The sequence below is a fragment of the Anguilla anguilla genome, chromosome 5, assembly GCF_013347855.1.
Source record: "Anguilla anguilla isolate fAngAng1 chromosome 5, fAngAng1.pri, whole genome shotgun sequence".
NCBI classification, from domain to species: domain Eukaryota; kingdom Metazoa; phylum Chordata; class Actinopteri; order Anguilliformes; family Anguillidae; genus Anguilla; species Anguilla anguilla.
The window spans coordinates 53,289,242-53,315,713 of NC_049205.1; the positions used below are offsets into that span (position 1 = coordinate 53,289,242).

Consider the following 26,472-nt stretch of genomic DNA (forward strand, 5'->3'; position numbering starts at 1 on the left):
AAAAGGTTTCGAAGGAGAATACATGCTGCCCGACTGGACTAAAATAATGTTTAGTGGTCCCCTCCATTCCCAGTTGGAGAAACCCATTGTGTGTCTTTTGAAGATGGGTGAGCAGGGAGGGGGGAGTGAAGAAGGGGGTTGGGTTTATACAAATTATCAAACATAAGTTAAGCTATGCTTGTGAATATATAGTGGGCTTTTTTTCTACAGAAACAATGCCTTATTTGGCTCGACCTGTTCCTACACTGAAAACCATGCCTGGCTCTGCAGTTGCATAGTACGTTAAGTTTTGTTATTGTTGAATGTCGATGTTAAGAAATGATGTCAACTGATACCGAGAAGCGCATTCCTCCTGCATAACAACACGCAGATTTTCCGTGTCACGGCAGTGCGCAGGTGGGAGCACTTAGTGGCGTCGGGATTTTGAGTCTGAACACAACTGCTGATGGACAAAATGAAAACATCACAAGACTGTCCCCTGCCAGCTAAGTCCTGAAGCCTTGACCCTTCAAAACAACATGAACAACATACCTACTCGCAGTGGCTTCTGATTCATTCCTTGACACCTTCAGCTGAGCTCCACCTCCCTCCCTGAGGACTAGCTGGCAGAATAGAGCATTGTTTTCAGCTCTCTGCATACAGTATCACATTCATTTGCTTTCAAACCATTCATTTGCTTATTATTCAGGAACATAAACTGTATAGTATTGCACAGCAGGCTATAATTAGTAATGCACGCTATCCATTTATGGTCTATATCTGGATAATTCAGCAGCTTGGGTTAAGTCACTGAAAACGTAACTCCGGAAGTCAGTCAAGGACCTGCCAGATTATAATGTATTACCTGGGATGCTGAACCACACTGCTGCCTGCATATCTGTCTACCCACCATGATTAGCTAAGCCATGAGGTTGACATCTTCGTCGAAGGCAGCATATACACTCAGTGGCCACTTTATTAGGTGCACCTACTGCTTAATGCAAATACCCTTCTCCTCCAAACAGTAAAACACATGGCTGCAACTAAATATATACAGCACACAGACATGGTAAAGATGTTTTGCTGTTGTTCAACCAAACATTAAAACGGGCAAGACACATGGTCTAGGCAATTTTGACCATGGTATCATTGTTGGTGCCAGATGTGGTGGATCCAGTATCTCAGGATTTTAACACTATAGTGTTTACAGAGAATGGTGTGATGAACAAAATATCCAGTGAGCTGGAGTTCGGTGGGTAAAAACACCTTGTAATGAGAGATGTCTGCGGAGAATGGGCAGACTAATTGGAGCTAACAGAAAGGCCACTGATGTTCAAATAACAGCCATTTACAACAGTGCTGTGCAGAAGGGCATCTCTGAATGTACAAGTTATCTAACCTTGAAGCGAATGGGTGACAGCAGCAGAAGACCATTGGGTTCCACTCACGTCAGCTAAGAATAGGAAGATGAGGCCTACAGTGGGCACATGATCGCCAAAACTAGACGACGGAAGACTGGAAAACCATCGCCTAGTCTGATGAATCTTGACTTCTGTTGTGATATTCAGATGGTAACGTCAGAATTTGGCTTTGGTCAATGGTGCAAGCTGGTTGGTGGCGGTGGTGTGAGGGTGGGTAATGTTTTCTTGGCACACATTAGGCTCCTTAATGCCAACTGAGCATAATTTGAATGCCACGGCATACCTAAGCATTGCTGCTGATCCTGTGCAACCCTTTATGGCCACAGTCTACCCTTTTTAAAATTGATACTTCCAGCAGGATAATGCGCCATATCACAAAGCATTAATCATCTCAAGCTGGATCCTGGAACATGACAGTCACTTCAGTGTACTCCAGTGGCCCCAGATTTCAATCCAATAGAGCACCTTTTGGATGAGGTGGAACAGCAGGTTCACAGCAGGAATGTATGGCTATAAAATCCGCAGGAACTGTGCGATGCAATCGTGTCGGCATGGACCAAAAAAACTTTGCGAGTAGGCTATTATTATTATTATTACGTAAACTATTTCGTTTTTTAAATGATATTCACTCTGATGAAATTATATTAATTTAAGTTTTGTAAGACTCCGTAATTTATACGCCTGAAAATACAAAAATATACTTAAAAATATACTTCCATATGACACTGAAAATAAAGAGAAGTGCCGTTGACAATGTATTACCAGTCCAGACACTAAGTTGATTTCACTAAGTTGATATCTTTTCAAACTTAAATACTTTTATTCAATATAGAGGCTACACATGATTCTTGCGACAAATAATATAGCATAAACTGATAGCAGGCTAATTTACTCGAACACGCTTTGCCAGACGTCGTTCATCTCAAGTATCTAATTTCAGTAGACGGTAGGGTTTAGCACACTTAAAATCTTAATACTTAATCGGTCAGTTTGAGCAGTATGCTATTTCATATTTTTCATTTCCTTACCAGAGTGACGGCCCATATTTAACAGGGTGTAGCCTAATTATCTAGCCGCTTTCAAACAAACAAAAATAAAGAGTTTGCATAACTTTAAGTAGTGAGCAAGAGGGTCGGAGTGAGCGCGTGAAGGGGAGTTGGTTGCGCGCTCCTGGTTTCAGTCGGTGGCTCTCGGGTGCTTTAATCGCTCCTTGGTGGTGGCTATCCCGGGCGCTCTAACCTGCAGCTATAGATATTTGCAAAGCGGTCCGTAACACTTTCTCTGGTTTCTTTTTGATGACCAGTTTTGAGTTACGTCAGAAACAGGCGAAAAGTGCAGGGCAAGCAAATAAGCCTCTGGAGCCGTTCGTAGTTCGTACTGCCCAACCTGGGTTAGACAAGTCTGTTCAACGATCAATGCCACTAAAAACCAAAATTTATATAGCAGCATGTGGTAAGTTTTCACCTTTCTGGACTTTGTGGATGTTTCAGCCGTGGGGGATGTTGCCTGTCTTTTTCACGCGACAGGTCTCAATAGCAGGCATAAATAGGCTACGCATGAATAACGGATACATGTTTCACTAACTTTCTTATTAGCCTATTAAGGTAACAAGGCACGATGAAACGTCTGTATTTTAATATTTTACACATAGATTATTCTTAATAACAAATATTTAATATTGTTATTTTTTTGTTCATTGTACTACAATATGCCTCACGCTCGAAATAGGAACCCTAGTCCCATCCCAGAAGTTACATGGGACACTGGGCTTAAGGAAATGAACGAAACGTGGAAGGGGGCTATCGCCTGCCTCGGCGTGGCAGTCTTCTTCGTTATGACTATCGGGATTATTTATTGGCAAGTTGTGGATCAGCCTAATAAGAACTGGATCTTAAGAGGGACTTTCAGCGGACTGATTTGGGAGAGGAGCACCCACTCTCTCGTTATACAGACACTGACCGAGAACAAGACCTTTGTGGAGATTGGCGTGAAGAACATCGGGAACCCCGAAGCTGACGTTCCATTTGTCCGAAACCTGTGCTGGCTAAACAAAACAGAATTCTGTTACACCTGGGATTCAGTTGCAGACATCAAGATATCTTTGGAATCAGATGACGCGTCGCAGACCGAGTGCTACAACATTACCTGGACGCCGCGGAGTTGTCATATGGATTTAGAGGTATCGCTAAATTGGTCTTCTGTAATTTATTAACTGCATGAGACGGAGACGGTTCCTGTCTGATAGTCTAGCTCCTCATTTAGTTTAACCATATATTATGGTTTAGCCAATACTGTTTGCTGTTTTGTCCTCTCCAAAATACGCGCCTACATTAAATTACTGTCTATAACGTATTATTTTGTATCATTTCTGAAGATCTCTAGTAAATTAGTAGTCGAGTAGCCTGTCTTTTTCTTCAGCAGTCTCGTGAATTAATCTAACGATGCAGACGCTCAGTAAATATGCATGCGTAATAATATTTGTTATAATATTATAATTACAGTTGTTGCTACTAAAGCATTAGAGCGCCCAGTACTGAATATTATAAATATGTCAAATAACAAATTTCTCCATTTATAATTGTTTTTTGTCAATGCGTTTTGGGAAGAACATTTCATTGTTATTTGACATAGCCTATCGCAGTTTAAGCGATAAATAATAAAGATTTTAATAATGTTTAATGCTCTATAAAACGCGCACCCAATTATTAAACATGTGGTTATTTAAATGGCAGTGAAGTTTTTGTTGAGCATAAGCTGTTTTCAATGTCTAACGTCCAGCTTTCAATTGTGTTTTCAGGTAAGTGTTTGCCATGACACAGTAGCTAAAAACATTTATACGATTTTAATTTGATAGATGTATATAAATTACTTAAAATGAATAATATGAAACGAGTTCTGGATATTATGATTATTGCTCCACATCTGTCGGTTTTATAGAATTATACTGACCTATTATGGTAATTATAAATATTTTGTATTAAATTGACACAATCAATGAAAGAATGCTGGGATTTAAAAAAAAATTTTTTTTTATCACAGAACGTGAATAATAATTAGAACATTTTTTTTACCATACAGTTAAATTGTTAGAACTTTATTGCTTGAGTCTGCAGTTAGGACTTATGGTCTGTAACTTAGTCTAGCGATAAATTGTAAGTTCTGGGTCCACTGTGGCTTCTCCGTTCCCAGATTCACATTTGTATATACACAATTAACAGAACCTCTTTACCAGAGCAATTAACAAGAAACTCCATCAAATAAGACCAATACACCAGCAACAGACCTGTAAAATTATGTGAGCGGAAACAAAAGTTCTTTCCACGTATGTATAAAAATGTTTCTTCCATAGGCTACACAGATGGACCATTTTATTAGAGTATCCATCAGTAACAAGATCACTACTGTACACTGCTTTCATAATCGTTGTCTTTTTTCTGCAGTGTAGAACAGAAATGCATGTGCCCCTGTTCTCCCCCTTCCTGATTTCATATATTCTTGCATATTTGTCACACTAAATGGTTTCAGATCTTTAGACAAAATGTAATATTAGACAAGGGGAGCATGCAAAGCACATTTTTAAAATGATTATTTTATTTTTTTAATCACCCATGTGAAAAAATAACTGTACCCTTAAATGTAATAACTGGTTGCACCAACTTTATCATCATTAACTGCAAACAAATATTTCATTTAATTTGATATTAGTATTTCACATCGCTGTGGAGGAATTATTCTCAGCAGAACTGCTTTAATTCAGACAAATTAGTAGGTTTTCAAGCATGAACTGCTTGTTTCAGGTTGTGCTACAGCATCTCTATTGGGTTCAAGTCAAGACTTCGACTAGGCCACTCCAAAACTTTAATTTAGTTTTTTTTCAGCCATTCAGGTGTGGTCTTGCTTTTGTGTTTTGGATCATTGCTGCAAAACCCAATTATGCTTCAGCCTCATCTCATGGACAGATGACCAGATATTTTTCTTAAAAAATTTCTTGCTCAGAGCACAATTCATGGTTCCTTCAATAATGGCTGGTAGTCCAGGTTTCGAGGCAGCAAAGTATCCCCACACCATCACACTACCACCACCATGTTTGACTGTTGGTATGATGTTCTTACTGTGAAATGCTGTATTTGCTTTACACCAGGAATAATGGGAATCCATGTCATCCAAAAGGTTCCACTTTTGACTCATCTGTCCATAGAATTATTATCCCAAAAGGCTTGGGGATCCTCAAGGTGGTTTTTCTGCAAATGTGAGACGAGCATTGATGTTTCTCTGGGTTAGCAATGGTTTCTGCCTTGCTGCTCTCCCATGAATTCCATTTATGCCCAGTTTCTTTCTTATTCTGGAGTCATGAACACTGACCTTAGCCTAGGCCTGAGAGGCCTGCAGTTCTTTGGATGTTCTGGGATCTTTTGTGACTTCTTGGATGAGTTGTTGCTGTACCCCTCAGAAAAAGTTTGGCAGGCCAGCCACTCATGGGAAGATTCACCACTGTTCCAGGTGCTCTCCATTAAGATATAGTGGCTCTCACTGTGGTTTGAGTCACTTGTGGTTTGAGTCCCAGAGCCTTACAAATGGCTTAGTAACCCTTTCCAGACTGATGTATTTCAACATTCAACTTTTTTTCTCATCTGTTCTGGAATTTCCTTTGATCGTGGCATTGTGTGCTTGTAGAGACTTTGCGATGACTGCTTCACTCTGATGGCAAGGTTCAATATGAGTCAAGCTTACATACATCAGGCCTGGCTGCAATCAAGCCTGCCGGTGTTCAGTCAGCTGAATCTAATAATAAATTCAGTTTAGTTAATTGGTTGATTGAGTAACTAAGGGGACAGTTACTTTTTCACATGGGTGACATTAAAAAAGTGTGTTTTGTGTTTACTCAGGTTCCCTTTGTCTAATATTACATTTTGTTGACCATTTAGAAACTATTCAGTGTGACAAATATGCAATAATAGAGGATATCAGGAAGGGGGCAAATACCTTCTCACAGCACTGTAGGTAATAAGCCAATTTTTCTCTGCTGTAGGACTGTTTCTCTATGGTTAATGTCTCCTGGTACGGTGGAGCAAGTGTCCAGGCGCAGAACTGGCCAATAAACAACGCCTCTGTGTCAATGCGACCTTTTGTGGTGAGCGACCTTCAAGATGACCCCTCAGGGTATGGATCGGTCTTGGAACGCTACTTCCTGGGGTCGACAGGTGAGCATTTTCTAGTCAATCTCGTGATGGGCCTTGGGCTGCTGGACTGCTTTGTTGCACCTTATCTGTGTCCTCAAACTGTTTTCTCCTAAAGTGGAGATAGGATCTCCATGTAGAATCACACCAATGAATCTCCATAGATGGATTAAGTAATAAGTTTTCATTTTGTTTTTCTGAAAAAGGAATGAGAGGTCAAGTAATTTACAAGTATTGTGGGTTTATGTGTGTTGTTTTTGGGGGAGAGATTTTTTATATTGTATAGATGGTTTTTGGGGTTGGTTTCTAATATAGCCAGGGAGTTTGTTGACAAAGGGTGCCTACCATTAATGAATTTCATAAAAAGGACAAGCACTGAGTTTGTAGTGTTTAGAATGTTACAGTATACCATACACTTGCTCAAGAATGTGCAAACATGCATGCAAACACACACACGCACACCTACACACAGACGCACGCGTGCACACACACACATTGGGGTGTGCCAGATGCACTGTTTAGTGTTTACTGGTTTGTATTTCGTTTTGCCCTGTGCTATCCCTCTTCATTGTAATCAGTGGCAGTACAATAGCAGAGACATATAAGATGAATTTAGAGCTCTTAGCCATGGCACATCACTTACATAAATTACATGAGAAGTGAAAGTGAGAAATATACACATAGGAACTCACTGAGGCTAAATTGCAAGCAGTAAAACCCCAAACTGAGATTCTTTGTGTTGAGCCTTCAAAGTCTTTGTGTGCAGTACTAGCCTGCTGTTGTCATACACAACAACAGGACTACTCTAGGTCTGTCCTAATTAGATTCATAGTCAATTATGTTTTTATGCTATAACATGCGACATCTACTGAGCTTGATTCAAGCCATGTTAATAAAGAAAAGCCAGAAGAGAAATATTGCTTATTTCTGTTGCCTTTTTGACTCAAAAAAAAAAAGATTTAATGAGAAAAGAGGTGTTTATGTATGACATTTGTTTGTATTATGATAAAAGGCTACATACTTGTTTACAAAAACCTGGTAGACTTCTGAATGCAGAAAGCCAAGCAGAAAGTGTGTGTCTGTTTGTGTGAGAGCGTTTGTGCAAGTGACAGCACTAGCCAATAAACCGATAAAAAAGTAAACTGACCAGAATGAGATATCACATAAAGACATATCTAAATATGTAATTACCATCATGTGACGGCAAAAAAGGTTATTATGCATTTCCCTCAACAACTGTTTAACGAGGCATTAACAATGTAAGAAATACTGTGGCGGGTTTAGCTGGATTGTCCCACGATTGTTCGCCCTTCTTTGTTAAAAACGGCCTTAATCGCTGGACACTTTTAACTCTCTGTGCCTCTCTCTGCCATTAATGGAGTGATACAACGACGGAATTTAAAAGCAGCTGTTTTGTTGCCATGTAACCACAAGCAGACAAATACTTCATCACGGGTATTAGCTAAGTAATAAACTGCAAGTATAATTAGGCTCAGGCTGCTGGAACCCGTCTCCGCTGGTCGTACCGGAGTCTGGAGCTACTGTAATGGCTTGGCTTGTTTGCTGTGCTCCGGAGAGTGAGATGTTGACTGTGAATGGAATCGAAAAAAAAACTGACCGAATTGAATCTCCTTCTTCCTGAAGTAAACCCAAGTAACCTTTTGTAGCACTGGTTTAGGGTTGCATACAAGCTGTGTTGCTACATAATGACATTTAAACCTCTGAGAATTTTAGTGCTTACTACTAGATGTTAGTACATGGTAGGAGAGGCCAAGGCTGATTGCTGCAGTTCCCGGAACTGTGCAACTCCAGGGCGTCAAGCTATGAAGAATGTTTGGTTGGGAACTGCCAATTGGCCATTTTACCCTTCATTGCCAATGCCTTCACATGTCAAGGTGAGCCTAGTATATACTTTTCATGCCTAAAGTGACACAGTTGCCACCTTGTTTTATACACCACCTCGTCGTCATACCTCTTTTATGTTAGTAGTCATTTAGAATAGTAATTGCTGTTTGGTTAAACTGCTTTTTGTGTACAAAGGACGCCAGTAATAGTTATTATGTGAAATTAAATTACAGCCAAGGTGTGCTAAGATGTGCATTCTTTTAAAAAAATTCCTAAAGACTGGGGCAAGATGTTGCAGGAATAACATTGAGCATTACATGTACCAACAGACTAGCAATGGCATTTCTGTGCATTCATATTAATTACGTCCCTGTAGAGATTGGCTTTCCTCTGCTAGCTTGCCTATACTTCTTTAGAGAAGGTTCATATTTAATATTCAGTGTATCAGCATTGATGATAAATGTACAGATAAAACAGAATAAGAGCTGAAAATACAGGAAATGATTTCTAGCTATTATGAAGGAAATAACGTGTTGCCTATTTGGCCTATTCAGTAGTGTAGGCTGTATAAAGTAAATGTTTGTTATATTTACTGGAAGGCAAATATTACCATTTGGTTTTAAATGCTGTATGGCCAAAATATAACCCTTAACATGTTTTGAGTTTGTATATGAAATGTTCCCCTTTCATTTAGGGATGAGCAAAAGTGAAAGATAAGGAAGATGTAATAGAACAGAATATGAAGTACAACAGAATCAAGTACTGGTTAAGTGGCCCTTCATTTGCTGAGTTTTCTTTTCTCAGTTTCATGCAGTGCTTCATGGAAAGTGCATTAGCAGTAAGATAAATATTGATAGTAGTGTTTTACCTCAAAATAGAATAGCAGAATATTTAGTAAAATTAGTATATACCGTAATAGAACTCGATTTCTTTTCTTGGGGTACTTAGCAGACAAAGGAATTCTTTAAACCGTGTCTGCTGGCAGCCATACAGCAAATTCAACAGATTGTTTGGCCCCCTTTGAAGTTCCCTAAGCTCATTACAAGTTAGGCCTTGGAAAGATTTTGTCTTCTTTAGTCGTTTTCAGAGTGAATGCTTGTAAAGGATTGCGTGTCAGCGCAGTAAAGAAAATACCTGTCACCGTGCTAGTCTGGAAGCAATAAAATAAATTTATTGGTTGCCGGTGATTTTATTTTTCTTTTCTTTTTGTTTCTGGCATAAAGCATCTGGCATAACAAACATTAATTGTAAAAGGTACAAAACTTGAAAGAAACCCCCCCGCCCTCCCTCTTTCCTTCTGTCTTTTTGATTATACCCTAATATTTTTTTCTTTTTAAGAAAAAAATAATAAAAATGAGAATACATTTTTCATATAAATATAAAAAAATTTACATTATTCTTGTTGTATTGTAGCAGTTCCTGCCACGTATGACAGATGCAGAATTGTCACATTGTACACCCTGGAAATGGTAGTGGCCATGAGTGGAGGCTGGCTTATCACTGGCGAGTTCAAATAACCCATAGTGTGCGGTGGTGAGAACATGAATCTTTTTCTTTCCATTAAGGTCTGTGGCTTTGTGAAGCACTGACCTGCATCATGTGCAAACTGCTCTTTCAGCAGATCGATTTTGAAAAGTGACCGAAATTTTTATAGGAAAAAAAAAATGATATGAGTCACTGTCTTGATGAAACTTTGAGGAGCCGCATTATGAAAACTGAGTCCAGGGGCATAAAAAATCATTTTTATGTTCTGGATATTTTGGAATACAACCTTCGAAACCTTTACCAGATTTCTCTCCAAGTTGCTACTGGGGATCGTAAATAATGCCGTAATGTGGCATGTTAAAGGAGGAGAGCGGGTCCATGTGTTTTGCAGCAGGACTGTAGGCCCCGTTCTCCCCCCTTTATCCTGGCAGTGTGTCCCCATGGCCCTGAAAGAGGGTGCATACGGGGTCGCCTCAAAATACTCGCACCCAACAATAGCCATGCAGTGGGGCACAGGGACGAAGAGTTGCCTCTGATGCAGAGACTCATCACTCACCTTAATCATCACTGTTGGCATCTACATCATTACTGCATGTGACACATTGCAGGGTGCCCGTAGGAAATGATTATTAATGGATGCAAGAACATATGTCTATATACAGTATATGCATATATACATATACATTGTATGTGTGTGTGTGTGTGTGTGTGTGTGTGAGTGAGTAATATGATCTTACCCTTATTTTTATCATGTCAATTTTATTTCACAAACCTACTGTTTGATTTATGGAATAAGAGGCTAATGTAGGATCTGTCTTTTCTTTAAAGAACTTGTGGAAAATATTTGAGGAAAGCTGGTAGTGTTTAGGGAATTGTTCTAAAAATATGTGGCTGAGGGCCCCTTTTAAACTCCGGAAGAACCCACCTTGGCTGAAACTAAAGCCCTAAAACTTAGATTTCACAAAATGACCGTTATTGATTCACTCTTGTGCAGGTTGCCATATTGCATGCACTTCTCGGTGCTGTGCAGTCTTTTGATGATGATTAGTAAGTAAAACTTGGCTCTGACAGTCTGTTTTAGGGCTAAATTGATTCCAAAATGAGAACCATGAGTTGGTTTATTTTCCATAACATGAACACACATTTTTTCAGCATTTTGTCATTTTTTCTAATCTTTTTTTTTTTTTAGTTTTGTACTACTCTTCTTAAAAATGATATCTGTCTTATTTTATTTGGTTTACTATGGCATAAATTTGGTCTATGTTCCTTGAATGTTTGAAATGTATATGGGCATATACCACTTAAACTCAATGACTTTTTACAAAGCCAACATTGGTGGTGCCTTTTTTATAATGATTTCATTCTATGCCCATATGCTGACTTAATTCAGTGCCATGCAACAGCGGGGAAAGTTTCCATGTGCTTTGAACATTTCCTAATGCACAAATATACTTATCAAATACATTTTATGTGTGTGATGCATTTTTCATACAAAAAAACATAATTTAAGAGGAATCCAGAAGATTTTTATTAATATGTTTTCTCAAGACTAATAACGCCTCAAAACACCAGCAAATTAAAGCTGGTAAATTTTTTTGTTTAGTTTCGTGCCTTCATATATGAGTGGTTCTGATATGGTGGTGTGAACACTCATGTTCAAGCACAAGCATATCTGTAAATTTTAATTCAGCAACACATAACTTTGCATCAGTAGAGTACCCTGCAGCTATCTCAGTTTTTTTTTTTGAATTTGTAATTCCTTAATTATAAAGGTTTTTTTATACCTCTTTTGATTGAATTACAAAAAGCATCATCTTGTGAACTGTGATGCTTAATCACATCTCAACCAGAACATGAAATAGTTAAATAGTTTGGTACAGTTTTGGGGATTATGGCATGCAGTCTGAGGAGATGGGTGGGCTGGTAGGCAGTGGGGTTTTTTTTTAATGAAACTACTTTACGGGAATAGAGGATTGGGGGGTTGAAAGGGTTGGATGGAGAGGGGTACTAGGGCATTAGGGTGGGATCTGGCCGGTCACAGAAACCTGAGAGGCAGCCGGAATTCCTGAGAGGGCAGCTCCATCTGCAGACACAATCATCTGGACTGCATAAAACCTCATCATTTCACAGAGGTGCCAGAAGTACAAACCACCCCGTCCCTCCCAGGATGGGACACCCTGCCTCTCTGTTCCCTGGGACCCTGTGTCTCACTTCATATCTGCAGCAGCACAAAAACCCAGGGACTTAATGTGAGAAGGTGCTCAATGACCAGTCGTTTGTTTTTCTGTTCTTGCTCTGATGATGGTCTCAGAGGGACCGAATCCTCTGCTTTTTTTTGTACTCGTTTCCTATAAACCAAATGTTGAATTTTCCTCTGTGTTTTACTCTGGGATTGGCAGTGTGTATATCTTACTGTAAGGCCTTGGCTCCTTTGCCCTTTCGATGCAACACACCTGCCAGACTTCAAGAATTTGCTGCCATGTTTATCATAGTAGTTATTCGCTGAGTAGAACCCCGTATGAGGAGTTTTAAAGATGGCTTTGCTCTAATTTTTTTTTTTGTTTAGAGTAGGGTTGACTAACCCTGTACCAGGAGAACAATCTTGATTTAATCCTCAGAGAAGATCATTGAGGGTGGGCCTTAATTTGCGATGATACCCAGATTCCACTATAGAGAAATGCCCATTTCTGTATGTTTTTATTTCAACTCTACTTTGGCACACCTGACTCTACTGATTAGCAGCTCAACGGGATCTCTACCTGTTGAATGAGGTGTGTTTTGTTGGTTTTGAATTAAAACCCTTGATCTCCAGGAACAGGGTTGGGCAGGCCTGATTTAGAGGAACACTGGAGGTAAACTACATTCCTCAAGAGAACAAAAATAACATAGGATGCAAACCAACGAATATATCACAGGCGGTCCATCCCTACCCCTATTAGCACTAGACCTCATTTTGCTTATTAGTTATCCCAGTTGTAGGTCCAAGGCATAGGATTTATGGTGGCCCCAAAGTGCAAAAGAGAGTGCAGTTATTGGAGTGTCTCTTACCTGTGCAGGTGGCGCCCCTGTTGCAGGTGTTTATAATTGTGTGCCACCTCAGCACACAGCACTCATTTGAGGGGGGACATGCTGAAATAGACAGGGGATTGTCTCCTCTTGTGCCGGCTCACATTGTACTGGCTTGTTATGGCGGATAAGGGACACTCTCTAAAACCGCAATGTTATTTTTGGATCCATTCAACCAAGTTGCCAACTAATACAGTGGCTATAAATATATACTCATACAAAGGCATTTGTGCGGACGTACATGCACCAGGGCATTCAGCATTCCTTAACCATCCCAGAAAGCACATAGCTATGCTGACATGGGGTTGGCGTGTGGCCATATCTCTCTCTCTCTCTCTCTCCCCCCTGTCTTGCTCAGTCTCACTCTTCCCCTCTCTCTCTCTGTTTCTCTCTCTCTATCACTCTCTCTCTCGTTCTGTGTCTGTGAGTAGATCTGAATGTTCTGCCACAGGACGCGGTTTTAGAATGGCAGCATTATCTGGTGCACTGGTGACTAAGGCCATTACATAGTCGTAACGGTGCTGTCATGCTTGTGATTCCCCCTCCTGTGACAGGCGTGGCCGTGCTGGTGGACCCCGAGGTGGCCCTACACGTGAGCTTTGAGCGCATGCAGCAGTTCTGTCTGCGCACGCCCCGCAGCATGGAGCGGCTTCCCCTCAAGTACACCGTGTGCGTGGGCCCAAACCTCAAGGCCGTGCACCAGAAGATGTGGCGTCCCCACCCCTCACACAAACCAGCGCTGCCCAACATGGACACCCTATGGTTAGGGCCTGCTCTATGATGATTCTACTATCCTATTTATTTATTTACTTGTGTGTTTGTTTGTTTGTTTGTTCCCTTGTTTGTTTGCCTATTATTATTATTATTATTATTATTATTATAACATTCAAACTCCACCCCCCCTCCAATTTGACTGAACTGACCCTCGCAGGCTGCCGTTCTGGAAGTTGCTTGTGAACGTGGACTCTGGCGTGAAGCTGGAGAGGGAGCTACGGACCTTCTCCAACCGGCTGAAAAGACACCGCCTGGGAGAGGGAGTCATCAGCCTCACGGAACATTCCACGTCTCTCCTCTCCGACATGGTGCGTCACCTCCCTCAATCTGTCATTTAATACACAAAAAATTAACAGAAGAAAATATATATTGAAAAATATATATTTAAAAAAAAATATTTTTGCTCCCTGTGATCTTCCTGTGATCCAATATTTTATGACAGAAAATGCTGGGAAGCTACTCTCGAATGCTTTTATCATGGTAGCAACATTGCTTTTTTCTAAGTTAAAATTTCAATATGGAACGCTAAAACCTTCTGCAATTCAAAGTTCAGATTCATTGTGCGTAATTACACGGTGATTCCTACACAACCAGTTTAAAGTGCTATTATTGTTTTACCAGGACAATGAAAACTGAAATGCAGTTGGGTTAAATTGAGTATTGGCTTTGCGGTATTAGTAGTGTTTTGGTTGACATAACTGTCCTTAAAATATAAATACAACAAAAGGAAATGGAGCAAAGTGTGCGCTTGTGAGACCCCGTTTAATTAGTTTGTTTCTCCCGAGCCATTTCCATGTCTGACCTTCAGTCTGGGCCTGGTCTGGCCCCGCCCTCAGGCCAGATGATTAATCTGCCCCGAGCCTGAGCGAGGACTCGCACCTGTCATTCACGCTTCACAATATCAGCTGCTGTCAGCCAGCACGGAGCGGGGAGACACTCACGGGCAGAGCTGCGTTCGCTTACCGCGCGAGAGAGGGGCAGCTCGTGGAAAAATGCGCGCTCGCGTCAGGGTCGCGCGTCAGCTGCTAGAGCACCACGTGCCTCAGAGGTGCTTCTCAGCTGCTTATTCGCTCTTAGCACTCTGTCTCCCGGCCAATTGTAAATCAGCTGTTTACAGTTTTAGATCCAGGGCAGGCCCCGACGCGAGCTTTTAAAGACTTTGGACGGTATTCAGTCAGTCGTCGTCCTTCATTTCAGCAGTCAGCTAAATAAATTTACCTAACTGTGTAATAACCGCATTTGTTTGAAAGTCAAAGTTGAAAATAAATGCTGATTACATCCTTCCCATTATGTTCGGGGATCGCCGGACATTAATTGTCTATTAGTGACAACGTGTGATATAGTGTATTTTGGAGTTAATTCTGGGGATCGGGTGAATATTAGACAACGCTGTGTCAGATTTTAATATCTGCACGGAAAAAATACAAGCTGGATTTAAACTGTGATGTGCTGCGCAAACGGCAGTAGTGGTTAATGTGACTATAGACGTGAAAGCGATTATTTTTATGTATTACTGAGAATAAAGGAAACAGAAAGGGACAAGTCAGTACAAGCCAGGTTCACAGCAGGGTCAGAATGGGAAAATGTCAAACAAGTATTTCTCTAGGGAAAACAGAAAATGTAAGGGTTTATCACTTTTGTTTTTGTTTGCTTTATATCAATTTTCTCTTATCTCCATTTGGATTGTCCAATAGGCTTGCGTAATTGCTGCATAATTCAGGAGAATGCAGACAAGAATATTCTTTCCTCTGATTCATTTTAATAAAGGTACCATAGACAACTGAAACATTCACATCCTTGATATGTTGACCACAGCGAAGAAACAGTTCTGCAGTGCGCATGAGTTTAAACTGTGGCTGTGGGGGTTTAATTGCATTGGTATTGTCCCTCCATAAAGGAAAGAAAGCTACTCACATTCCCCCAAAAACCGAAAAGACAGACTAGCTATAAAAGGCACGGTGAGAGAAACAGCCAAAAAAAACACGTTCAGGTAAATCTGATCCTAATGTGAAGTTGTAATCCGTCCATATTCCTGTGGAAAGAAGTTAGGAGTTCTCAATATGCTATTCCAAATGGCTTGTCTGCCACATTACTGTGGATTTCTTTCCTTCTTGTTGTGCTAGAGCTGAGGAAGGTTTTAAAATGTTTAAAATTTCTATTTTCATATGAATTAATGTGATCATGAGTTGGAGAACAATAGATCTACTTCAGACTACTACTACTGTAATTGATTTCTTTGATGGTTGTGTATAGTATCGCTTTTTGTAATTATGTGTACATCAGCAGTATACATCTGTGGTACATTGGCAGTGCACATCAGTGGTAGTTTATTATATGCTTCGACAGGTGGACCATGAGTACCTGTACGGTAAGAAGAAAGTCTCTGAGGGACCGACCAGGGATCTGACGCTAATGAGGCTCCTGAACATCTCCGTCACCCTGTCTCCGTTCCTGGGGGTAGACAGCCAGCAGTTCCAGGCCTCCCTGGAGGACGGCACAGAGGCGTACTGGCTCAGTTTGCCTGCAACCCCGCAGGGTCACCTGGTGAGAGCCCCCTGGTGGCCTCCACCAGTGGTACATTTTCACAACAACAGCTTTCATTTTCAGACCGAAAGTCGAAGATCACACTCATGTCTACAGTAACCAATGACTGGTCTCTAAAATACTCAGTTTGTTTGTTTTTTAGTAGATCATGTCAAATATGTTTTGCCTGTACAGAGATGCCACTAGCACCATCTTGGTGTTGCCAAACATAAGGCGCATGGATCTCAGAGTCTCCCTCACTAAAATAAAGCATCCTAAAGAGGCCAGACTTCTGCGCTCAGCAGTATGTATGTATAATCCCTCCTCTCTGTGCCCTCTGTCTCTTTCCCCCGCTCAGGCGCCCCTGCTGACGCAGTGGAAGGAGAAGTTCTGTGTGAAGTTGAACGTCAGCAACCCGGCAGCGGTCTCCTGGTTCACTGAGTGGGTGACCAGCCTGCGCTCCCAGCTGAGCGTGGAGTACCTGGTCCTGGAGGGAGGGGAGAGGAACCCGTTTGAGGAGCACGGCCTACGCCCGCCAGAAGCCCTGGCCAGGGACAAGTACATCCAGCTCCTGGCGGAAATGGCGACCAGGATCGGCAACTCGGCCATTGTGACCGCCGGAACACGGTGGGGCAGTGCGGCAAAGCCGCTACCCAGCTAACACAAAACATTTGTCCAGAGCATTTGGAGAACATTAGGTTAGATTCCCATTTGGCTGTGAGATCATTTCATGATGAACATGTTCCTCAGTCCTAGGACACAGTCCTAGGTTTATTGTTCCAAATAATTCTGTCAAAGTACAGAGTTTAGTCATGCGAACACATCAGGAGGAACACGTGTCAATAATATTTTAAGAAATGTAAGTATGGAAATGAGTTGTTAGGTAGTACTGACTTCCTGAATACAATTAAAGTGGATGCCCAATCGCTCATTTCCTGAATAAAAATAAAATGTGAAAGCCCAATTCCCCATTTCAAATTAATTTTCAAGTGGAGCAACATATCTGAATAACATTCTCAAAACTGGTCATGCAGTGTTCCTTCAGACACAATAATTACGTCCAAGGGACATCCAGGAAAATGGACAAAAGTACTTTTTGGGACTGCTTGCTCTAATTTTCTGGCAGCATTCACAGAACCAAAAATTGTTCTCTGGATAGGGAACCGAGCTTATAAACATGAGGTTGCAGGTTCAAATGACTGGCTGGCTGGTGCTGCATCCCTGAACAAGGTAGTAAGCCAGGATTTCATTAAATATCCAGCTGCGTAAATGGGATATTGTGTAAACTGTGCAAATCTCCCTGGATATAGGCTTCTGCTAAGCTAGTAAAACAAAAATAATAGCAGCCTATCATTTTTCTTCAGTAATCAGTGGTTTATCTGGCATCTGGCGATGTTTTTTCTTTGGTTTGCAACTTTTGACTTTCGCACGATAGTGTTATGGTGCCTCAGCCATGGTCCAGTACCTCAGTCAGCTGTCTCTTTGGTTGCATAGTGACATAATGCCTTCAACTACCAACCAGGACATCAGCCAAATACTTTGTCAGCATTCAGATCACCTTCCGAGTCCCGTGATGTTTTAATATGACAATATAATCCTTTCACTAAAATTCTTCAGCGATTTATGGAGCAATTTAATACTCTGCTTCTGGCCCTCCAAGCCTTTCCAAACCTGACGCCAGCCTGCATTTCACACCAATCGCTGGCAGCTTCTTTAACATGCAGGCTTTATTGGCCTTCACCATTTTAAATCTGTGTAGCCAACAAGATGCCATTCTGTAACTAAGTGTTGCCCAGCTCTAGGTCTGGTGGGGACATTATGCATATAGTTCTTCATTCCTAAGGTTTTGTTGTGTATTTAATTACTGTAGTTAGGCAGGTTTAGGTGTCTTTTGAAATGTGCACTATCCTGTGTGAAAGAGACCTTTGTTTTTGCCATAATATGTGTAATTAATGTAATTGCTTCTCCACATATTTTTTGCCTTTTTGAGGCAAGTAATTCCTGCAATAAAAGTTGTCATTTGGAGTATGTCTCGAATGCAGAGAAAGTACAGTGCATTGGAGTTTGAAAAGAAGACCAGTTATTAATAAAATGGTTGAATTACAGTTTTATTAGCAGGCTTCATTGATCCACTTACCAGAAGTAACTGACACACCTGAATGCGTCCTTACATTATAAAATTATGCATCCAGGTATTGGACCTTGCCCAATGGTGCAATGATAGTGTCCTGATTGAAATTTGGGAGGACACTATCATTGCACCTACAGCCCCTGAATTAGAAGAGCATTTCCCTAAATTGTCATACTTGACGGCCCTCCTTATGGTGCAGTAATGGAATGAGGGAGCTGAGTAAATCTGGATGCTGCTGTGCTGCGTTTCAGGTCGAGCCACATGGCCCTGTTCGTCAGCATGGTCCCGCTCAGCAGTGACTGGAGCCACACAGGGCTGAAGAGCCTTATTCCATCGGTCCTGCACTACAGCCTGCTGGGCTACAGCTTCTTCATTCCTGATGCAGTAGGTAATACTACAGCTTGCTGAGCCTGTACTTCCTAGCTAGCCTTCAGCATACTGCACCTGTACTGTACAGCATGCTGTAAGTGACTCATCCCCTGTACCTCACCTGTACTGTACAGTATGCTGTCAGTGACTCCTCCCCTGTACCTCTCCTGTACTGCATGCCATTCTGTTACATACTGTAATTGTGCAGCATTGTGTCATTATGACTGAGCATGAGTGCACAAGCTCCTTGTTATGACTACAGCAGCCCATTTTAAACGTGCAGTGTGGAAACCCTTTTCAAAAGCTGCCAATAAATCAATGAGTATACTTTTTCGTAATGGAGGCAATATTGTCTGCTTTTGAGGAACAAGCTGAGAAATATTTCCCCCCTAACCTGAGTAACCATGGAATTTAGAATGACACCAGAAAGAGGAGTTCTTTGTCTTTATTTTTATTTTCTCTGTAGGTGGCTCGACCTCGAAGGAGCTCATCACTGATGAGGAGCTCTTCATCCGCTGGCTGCAGATTGTCTCCTTTCTCCCTGTCATCTCCTTCCAGACTCCCCCCTGGGTGTACGATGAGGACAGGGTGTGTACTCCATATTATACTGGCTCTGAAAATGCTTCTGGAAATTCTGTCTTTTATTTCCTATTGGATTAACCCCCACCTTGGAATGGCCGAAGTATAGGTCTGTGCTTTATTTATTTAGGAAGGCACACACTTGCCTCTGAAGCATAGGCAGTTAGCCACTAATTATTTTCACTGTGCAGGGATGGTTGTAATGCAATACAAAGAGGAAGAAAATAGCTATGTGTGAATCAGAATTAGAGTAACAGGGAATGTTCAGATATTGACATGTTAGACACTATGGATAACAGCTCAGGTTACAGGTGAGGTTTTTCGAGGGATAAGGCCCTGGTCTCTGCTTAACATCACCTGTGATTAAGCTCCCATCTGTTCAGTGTTAGGTTTGGTCTTGAATTTACAATAGCCAAACTTGCAAATAATAAAAGCCCCACCAACAAGAATGTTCAAGGAACCAGCCATGGAAAAAGACGTCATTACAGCAATCACACACTTTATATTTTAAACTGGCACTAAGAGTACACTCAGAGATAAACCTTTCTATTTTTATTTATAGTTTTTTTCTGCAAATGTAGTAATCTATTAATCTGACTTAGCCTAATGAGGTCTATAGTCATAAATGTACTTGTCAATCTGTGTTTGTGAAGAAAAAACATAGTAAAAAAAAGCAAATAACAAAAATGACTGACAAAAAACCTTCAGACTTTTTTCATTTTTGTGGTAAATTTGTACTGCCTTAAAATATGCAGTCAGTTCATATATCCAGTGCCTTTCCTTCAAGGACTGGCAATTCCATGATCCAACTGGGTCCAAAATCGGAACCAGAACTGAAACCACCGGTCTGTTTTCTCAATTAAATAAGAGGTCCAACTCAAAATTTATTTATACAAACGTGTTTTTCTCCTCTTAAAATGTATATTTTTATGAATGTGGTTCATCTTTTTCTGCAACAGGAGACAGGAGAGAATGTTAACTTTTGGAAGTGACCCTTTTTCCAGTGCCAGAGACATTCCAGAAAAGCCAAAATAGTAGATGTGACCAGAGACTCTTAAAAAAAATATATTGAAATGCATTTTTCTTTTTTACAATTTTATGGTCAGAATGTTTCATTGATCTAGTTTCATAAAGTCAGTCTACTGCTTACCACCTAGAGTGATTTTAAGTGAAGAGACAGATACAATGAAAGAGAAATATAGCACCTCAATGATCTTTTCCTGTCTGTTTTTATCAAGGGGAAGAGTTGTGGCCAACCCTCTCTGAAGGCCCTGGGCAGAACTTAGCGCTCAACCTGTACTTTAGCTTCAGGAGCGTTGGGACTCGTAAATTCTAAAAAAACGTTCTCGTCAGTGACACTAACTTGAACAAAATCATTGTTTTCGCTGTGGATTGGTTCATGCACATCACTATTATACATTAACAGCAGATGATAACTCAAATGGCGGTCTATCCACTGGTTAGCATGTTGTGTATTAAGTTGAATGAGTAAATACTCCAGTTCTGCCTACGTCTTAATGAGAGACAAGTCCCTCTTGTTCACATTCCTTCTTTGACACAGTGTGCAGAGTGGAATGAAAAGGCTAACAGTATTATCTTCTCTTCTATTGTCAGTGCATGTTTCATGTTCACATCCAGCTACATTTTTCTTACCAGCTAGTTTGCTCTTTCTTTCTGTACTGCAGGTCTTGAACCTTACCAGAATCTATATAGCCAAGCACCAGGACTTTGTAGTTCCCCTCATTCTGAAGTACGCAGAGGAATGGAAAACCAGCAGGAATCCAGTATACCGCCCCCTCTGGTGGGTCAGTCCCGATGACCTCAACACATTCACCATCGATGATGAGTTTCTGATAGGAGACGAGGTAAGCATTTCCTTTGCCACCGGGGGCAGGATAGAGCTATAAAATTGCATGGTGCTGATTAGTCAGAGGAATCTGTTCTTGCTGTCAGTTTTCCATGTCCAGTGCTACTTCCTGAGGAAGCACTCATAACTAAGGGGGCTCCCTGGTAGCATGTCTTTTGCAGCATGGGCCTAGATCACATCTTCACGGCAGGCCAGTGGCAAGCTTATCAGGGAGTCCCACAGGGTGGCACGTGATTGGCCTTGCTGTCACCCAGGAAGTGATTCAGCTGGTTATTCTAGTCAATAATGATTCATTTTGTCCATCAGGTGGCTACAGTCTGTTTGTAACAGGTATTATTGGGTTTTCTGAATTAGGGAGGAAAATAAAAATAAATAAATAATCATATTAAGATGTTTTTTTTTTGCCACTTCTTCTCAGGTCCTTGTAGCACCAGTTACAGAGAGGGGTGCCACCCAGAGAGACATTTATTTACCAGGAAGCAGTTTTCAGTGGCAGGACGTGAGTAACACCCAGGTCTTTGATGGAGGGACGTGCCTGAAGGATTACCCAGTTGGTCTTGAAGAAGTGGCAGTTTTCATACGAAGGAATTCTTGAAGCAACCGGAACAGTTTTGTTAGTGTTGTTCTTCCACACGTGCTGCTCTGATTGTACTTTCCTCAAGGACTATCAACAGAACTTGATATCAATTTTGAAAATTTAGAAGATTTTTATACTTGCACTTTAGAATTCTATATTCTATATTCAAGGAATTTTGCCATTTTTTTATGGAAGAAAACTGAGCAATTTCATCACTCTGTGGTTTTATGGACTTTTTCTTACTTTTTGCTGCTTTTTTGCATTTACAGGTACAAAAATGTGTTTACATTTGATTGATTTTTACAGTCCTTAAATGTTGACCACTACAAATGCCCATCTAATGGAGTAACAAAGTATACCATTCATTTGCTTAAAAAGTTGATGAATTTTAATAATTAATAAGACCAAATTGGAGAGGAAAACTTCTCTGCTGAAGAAGAGCCAGGAAAACCACATGTGCATATGTGGACTCAAACTCTCTTCTCCATTCTACATTTGAAAAATTTACCTCAACTTAAATATGTGTTTAGTGTTCTTTATCTTTTATTAACGCACACTCTCAATTAACACTTCAAAATTCTTACTCCAAATGTCTTGAAAGCACTTAAAAATGAAAACATGAAGTGTATCCCACGTGTGTGGTACTGCAAATGATGATGACTGGCTTTAGGACGGGACTGGTTAGAACAATATGAGATAAACTCCAGTGGGCTTTGAGCCTTTTTTGTGTCCAATCACATCCTCTAGAATTGCTTTACACATCCTTTTTTTTACTTCCCAGTGTCTTTCTTTCTGTCTTCTGGAGGAAACGCACAAGACTGACTCCTGTCGGAGCTGACGCACTGTCTCTGGTGATTTACCAGGATGCAAGATACTCAAGATACTCAAGTTAAAAATATATTCTGCTGCTCCGCTCCATTGCAAAGCTGCTTGTGTGTATGTGCACCATTGTTTTACTAGAAAACGTATGAGTTTGTAAAGAAAGTCGTGCAGGAAACAGCACAGGATCTCTGTATTAACCAGATGGTCAACTCCTGCATTCCGTCAGACCTGCCTACTCCAGGAGGTTGGTACTTGGTAACAAGAGTTTCTGGTGCTACATTACAGTTTATCAGATACTAATGAAGGGGTGTGCCCAAGCACTGTACAATCATTTCTGCCTGTGTTTTGTGGTCACATCCTCTTCATTAGTATTCACAAGATGTGTCAAATTCTTATGTTGAAATTTTTACAGCAGACAGAAGGACCTTTTAGTGTTAAGAATATAGAGTCGACCGCCTAGTTAGTCTATAATCTAGCTAGTTCACAGACTACAAGTGACTACGGCTCAAGGCTGGCAGTTGACTGAGACATTGAGGGACACCATGCAGCTGAACTGTAAGCACCTGTGAGAACTGTACCATACAAAGCATCCATGACTCGCATAGCCAACTTTGTCACATGAAAGAGGTTACAAGGTCACATGTCATGAGGAGGATGCATTGCCCATCAACAGCATGATTCAGCTGCTTAGAAACCTTTAGTGTACAACCATAAAAATTTCAATGACAAAAAAAAGAACCGCAAATGCACTGTGTGCATTTACAGAGGAAGGCCCAGAGACACTGAATGGACAGTATTTGATTGTATGTTTTGCTTTTAACTTTATTCATAGCAATAAGTCATAGCAGTTTTTTATGTTATATTGATTTTTTTTGTATTTATATGCATACCGTGGCTCTTTGATATATTATTCATGGCAATTCTGCAGTAGAAAGTCTGGGTATGCAGTTTCAATACATCTTTTCATTGATGGTTTCTTGCGATATGAGGTGCATCTTATCAATAAGCTGGAAACCCCTGAAACAAATGAAAAGATTAAATCTTCTGTATTGCGTTTCACGTTTTTTAAGAATTAAACCAAAACAGATTTGTTGCCCAGATGTGTTATTGGGCCAGATGTTTGAGAATGCATCATTTGTGCTGTGCTCTCCTCACAGTGAGGTCAGTATGCTTCTGCCTCACACTGAAAGCTCCAGACCATTTCAGGGTTCCCACTAGAGAAGGTGCACTCTCAGCCTCTGTAGACCTTTGAGTGATGCACTGAGGCGAGGGACTGCCACTGCTTTCGGTCTGGATATACACAGCAGCGAATTCAGCCTCTGGGTTGGGTGCTGGGTAATGCCCACTGAATGTCCATGATTGCATACAAAACAGACAGCAATAATGAAAGCAGAGCAAGTCCTTTCCTTTCCTGCAGTGAGTCACACGTGATGCAGTCCTGACCACAAAAAAGGAGGAAATCTTTGCTTATTTTGTGGTTGTAATACAACATTTTGAAATATGTATAGGGCAAGGTAAATTTTCCCAGATTTCTGCATACGTGTTTATTACATAGCTTTAAGTTGACCCTGAAGTCAAAAGTGTTACTGTGTAACTATTAAACGTGTTTGTGATGCTGCAAAATAATAATACCACAAATGAAATCATATGCAATCACACAACATTCAGCCTGTTTAAACAGAAAGTCAGTTTTCCACTCTACTGTGGCATGTCACTGATTTCCTCTGTAATGTATGCTCTGTGTTTTGTTTATTATCTAAAAGTTATTTTTCCATAAGTAAAGCTGTCACACATTTTAGAAATAGTCAGATGGATTAATCTGGCCTGATTCAAATGGCCCTCTGTGACCTGAACTGGATAATTAAAACACATTGTATGTTTACTGTACTTACAGATGACTCAGGTTCTGCAGCTCTTTTGTTAAAAAAAAGAAGAAGAAGAAATTAAGGAAAAAAACACAAAAAAATCAACACTCATGTCTTATGTTTGAATTCACTGGGTTGAACTTCAATGTCTTAATATAGTTCTGGTAAACATAGTTTTGAAAATAAAATTATGTTTTCCATAATACTTTCTTCCAAAACAAACTGTATAATTGCATTTTTAGTGAGCATACTATTTCCTGCTTGTGGTTACATTTTGGATATCCCTTCTGAAAATTTTGCGAGCATTATCTGAGAGGCATGAATGCTGAAGTGCACAAATTAAAAACAGCAGTGGCGGCTCCCATGATCCTTTGCCTGTGTTATTAAATGTTCATTTTTTCTGTAAATCAACAGTCATTTCAAATGTAATAACTGCAATAAATGTTTACATTTTCTTATTCAAATGATAGTTCTGTTGTTAAATGGAAAAGTGGAACTTTGACTTGAATTGACGCATGATAAAAATCTGCACATAAAGCCAGTTATATGGTTGCTAAGGTCTGTTAACAATTTTCATGGAGCTTATGTGGGCTTCCTTGTCATTGTAAGAAGCTGGAAATTATTTTTTCCCACAGTAACAGAAAACATGTTGCTTTAGATTCTGAGAGATAGAGATAACAAAATGGCTGAGTTGATAAACTGTCCTTGTGTGCCCCACCACTTTAACCTGTCGTTGTGTATCTGTGGCACTGCTGATGACAAATATCTCCACTGATTCCAGTTAAACCTAATAAAACCTATTTATAGTGCCGATGAGGGTCCGAAGAGATTCATATTGGAGTCACTTTTCGTACCCTCCATCCCTAAACTCCTGCGGTATGCTACCTCACACCTCAAGTCTTTAACACGTGCCAACCTCTAATCACCTGTCAGAGGTCAAAGGGGAGTCTTAAATCATTCAGATGGCAGGGCATTTCCAATCTTCTTAAATGTGATAATTATTATAATATATCATTTCATTTAATATAAAGAAAGTAATATAATGGGTATGCACACAATTCTTACAATACCTACATGAATACAATTTATAAAACATTTATGTTAATTCAGAGTAGTCAATCTGGCATATTCAAAAGTAAAAATGTGCTGCTTTTCCTGAAGACAGATGTCTACTGCCTCTCCATAAGCTTCAGTTATTTCAGGAAAGGTGATACATCTGATAGTAGCCTTGTGTTTTAAAGAGCTCATTATACAATGCATTGATCAATCATTTTAAAATTATATATGGAATATATATTTTATTATATATTTCATTTTTAGCTATTTCTGTTGTCGGAACAACTGTAGTTCTGGAATACAACACCAGTAACAGCCATTGAGGTCATGCACACATTGTAAAAGTACTTTTTCTTGATTGAACAGCGGTTACTGAAGAAAATTTGCCCTCATCATTCCGAGAAAGTAGCAACTTTCCCATTTCACATAGAGAAATTAAAAGATACCAATGCATACAAAATTGTCAGTAAACAGCGTCACATATCAGAGGAGACTGATTGAAGTGGTGACAAGCTCTGGGCAAAAAGAACTCTCACGCAGGCTACTTTTAGAAAGTGCAAGTCAAGGTCTAAGGTTTCTGAGTCTGGTGGAGTGAATGGTTTTTCCAGCTTGGCAGTTAGTTTTAAGTGTGCACTACAAGCCCATTTGGTAGCAAGCCTATTGGACTATGCTTGGTAGTATGGAGTGAAACCTAACATCTGTAATCATGCATTTTGGTACTTGATGCACACTGTCCAATTGTAAGATCTCTCAAAGAAGGAACGACCCAAGGGAACTTTTACACAAATGTACTATGCGTATCTGCATGCACGCACGCACGCACAGTAGGCTATCCATAATCCAGAATGCAATGGTGAACTTTCAGAGCCTGTTAGAAGGGACTATTTTACCAGACAGCTCTCTCTAGTGGTGGATTTTGGTAGGCACCGATCAAAC

The 26,472-nt window shown here is 40.4% G+C and overlaps 1 protein-coding gene across 1 annotated transcript; it reads left to right on the top strand.

The window, feature by feature from the left end:
* The first annotated feature begins 3,108 nt into the window (after positions 1 to 3,108).
* On the top strand, positions 3,109 to 24,898 carry si:ch211-236l14.4 (SITS-binding protein). Its single transcript, XM_035417438.1, has 10 exons — positions 3,109 to 3,579; positions 6,430 to 6,601; positions 13,528 to 13,735; positions 13,905 to 14,055; positions 16,094 to 16,291; positions 16,629 to 16,897; positions 18,653 to 18,789; positions 19,237 to 19,358; positions 21,035 to 21,214; positions 21,635 to 24,898. Exons 1-10 carry the CDS (start codon positions 3,109 to 3,111, stop codon positions 21,809 to 21,811), a joined length of 2,085 nt encoding a protein of 694 aa, XP_035273329.1. The 3' UTR covers positions 21,812 to 24,898.
* Positions 24,899 to 26,472: the final 1,574 nt, after the last annotated feature.

Excerpts from the sequence above, each read along its gene's own strand:
- si:ch211-236l14.4 (XM_035417438.1), top strand. The coding sequence starts at position 3,109 with ATGCCTCACGCTCGAAATAGGAACCCTAGTCCCATCCCAGAAGTTACA. Across the intron at positions 3,580-6,429 it reads GTTGTCATATGGATTTAGAG|GACTGTTTCTCTATGGTTAA; the intron begins GTATCGCTAAAT and ends TCTCTGCTGTAG. Across the intron at positions 16,292-16,628 it reads CAACCCCGCAGGGTCACCTG|GCGCCCCTGCTGACGCAGTG; the intron begins GTGAGAGCCCCC and ends TCCCCCGCTCAG.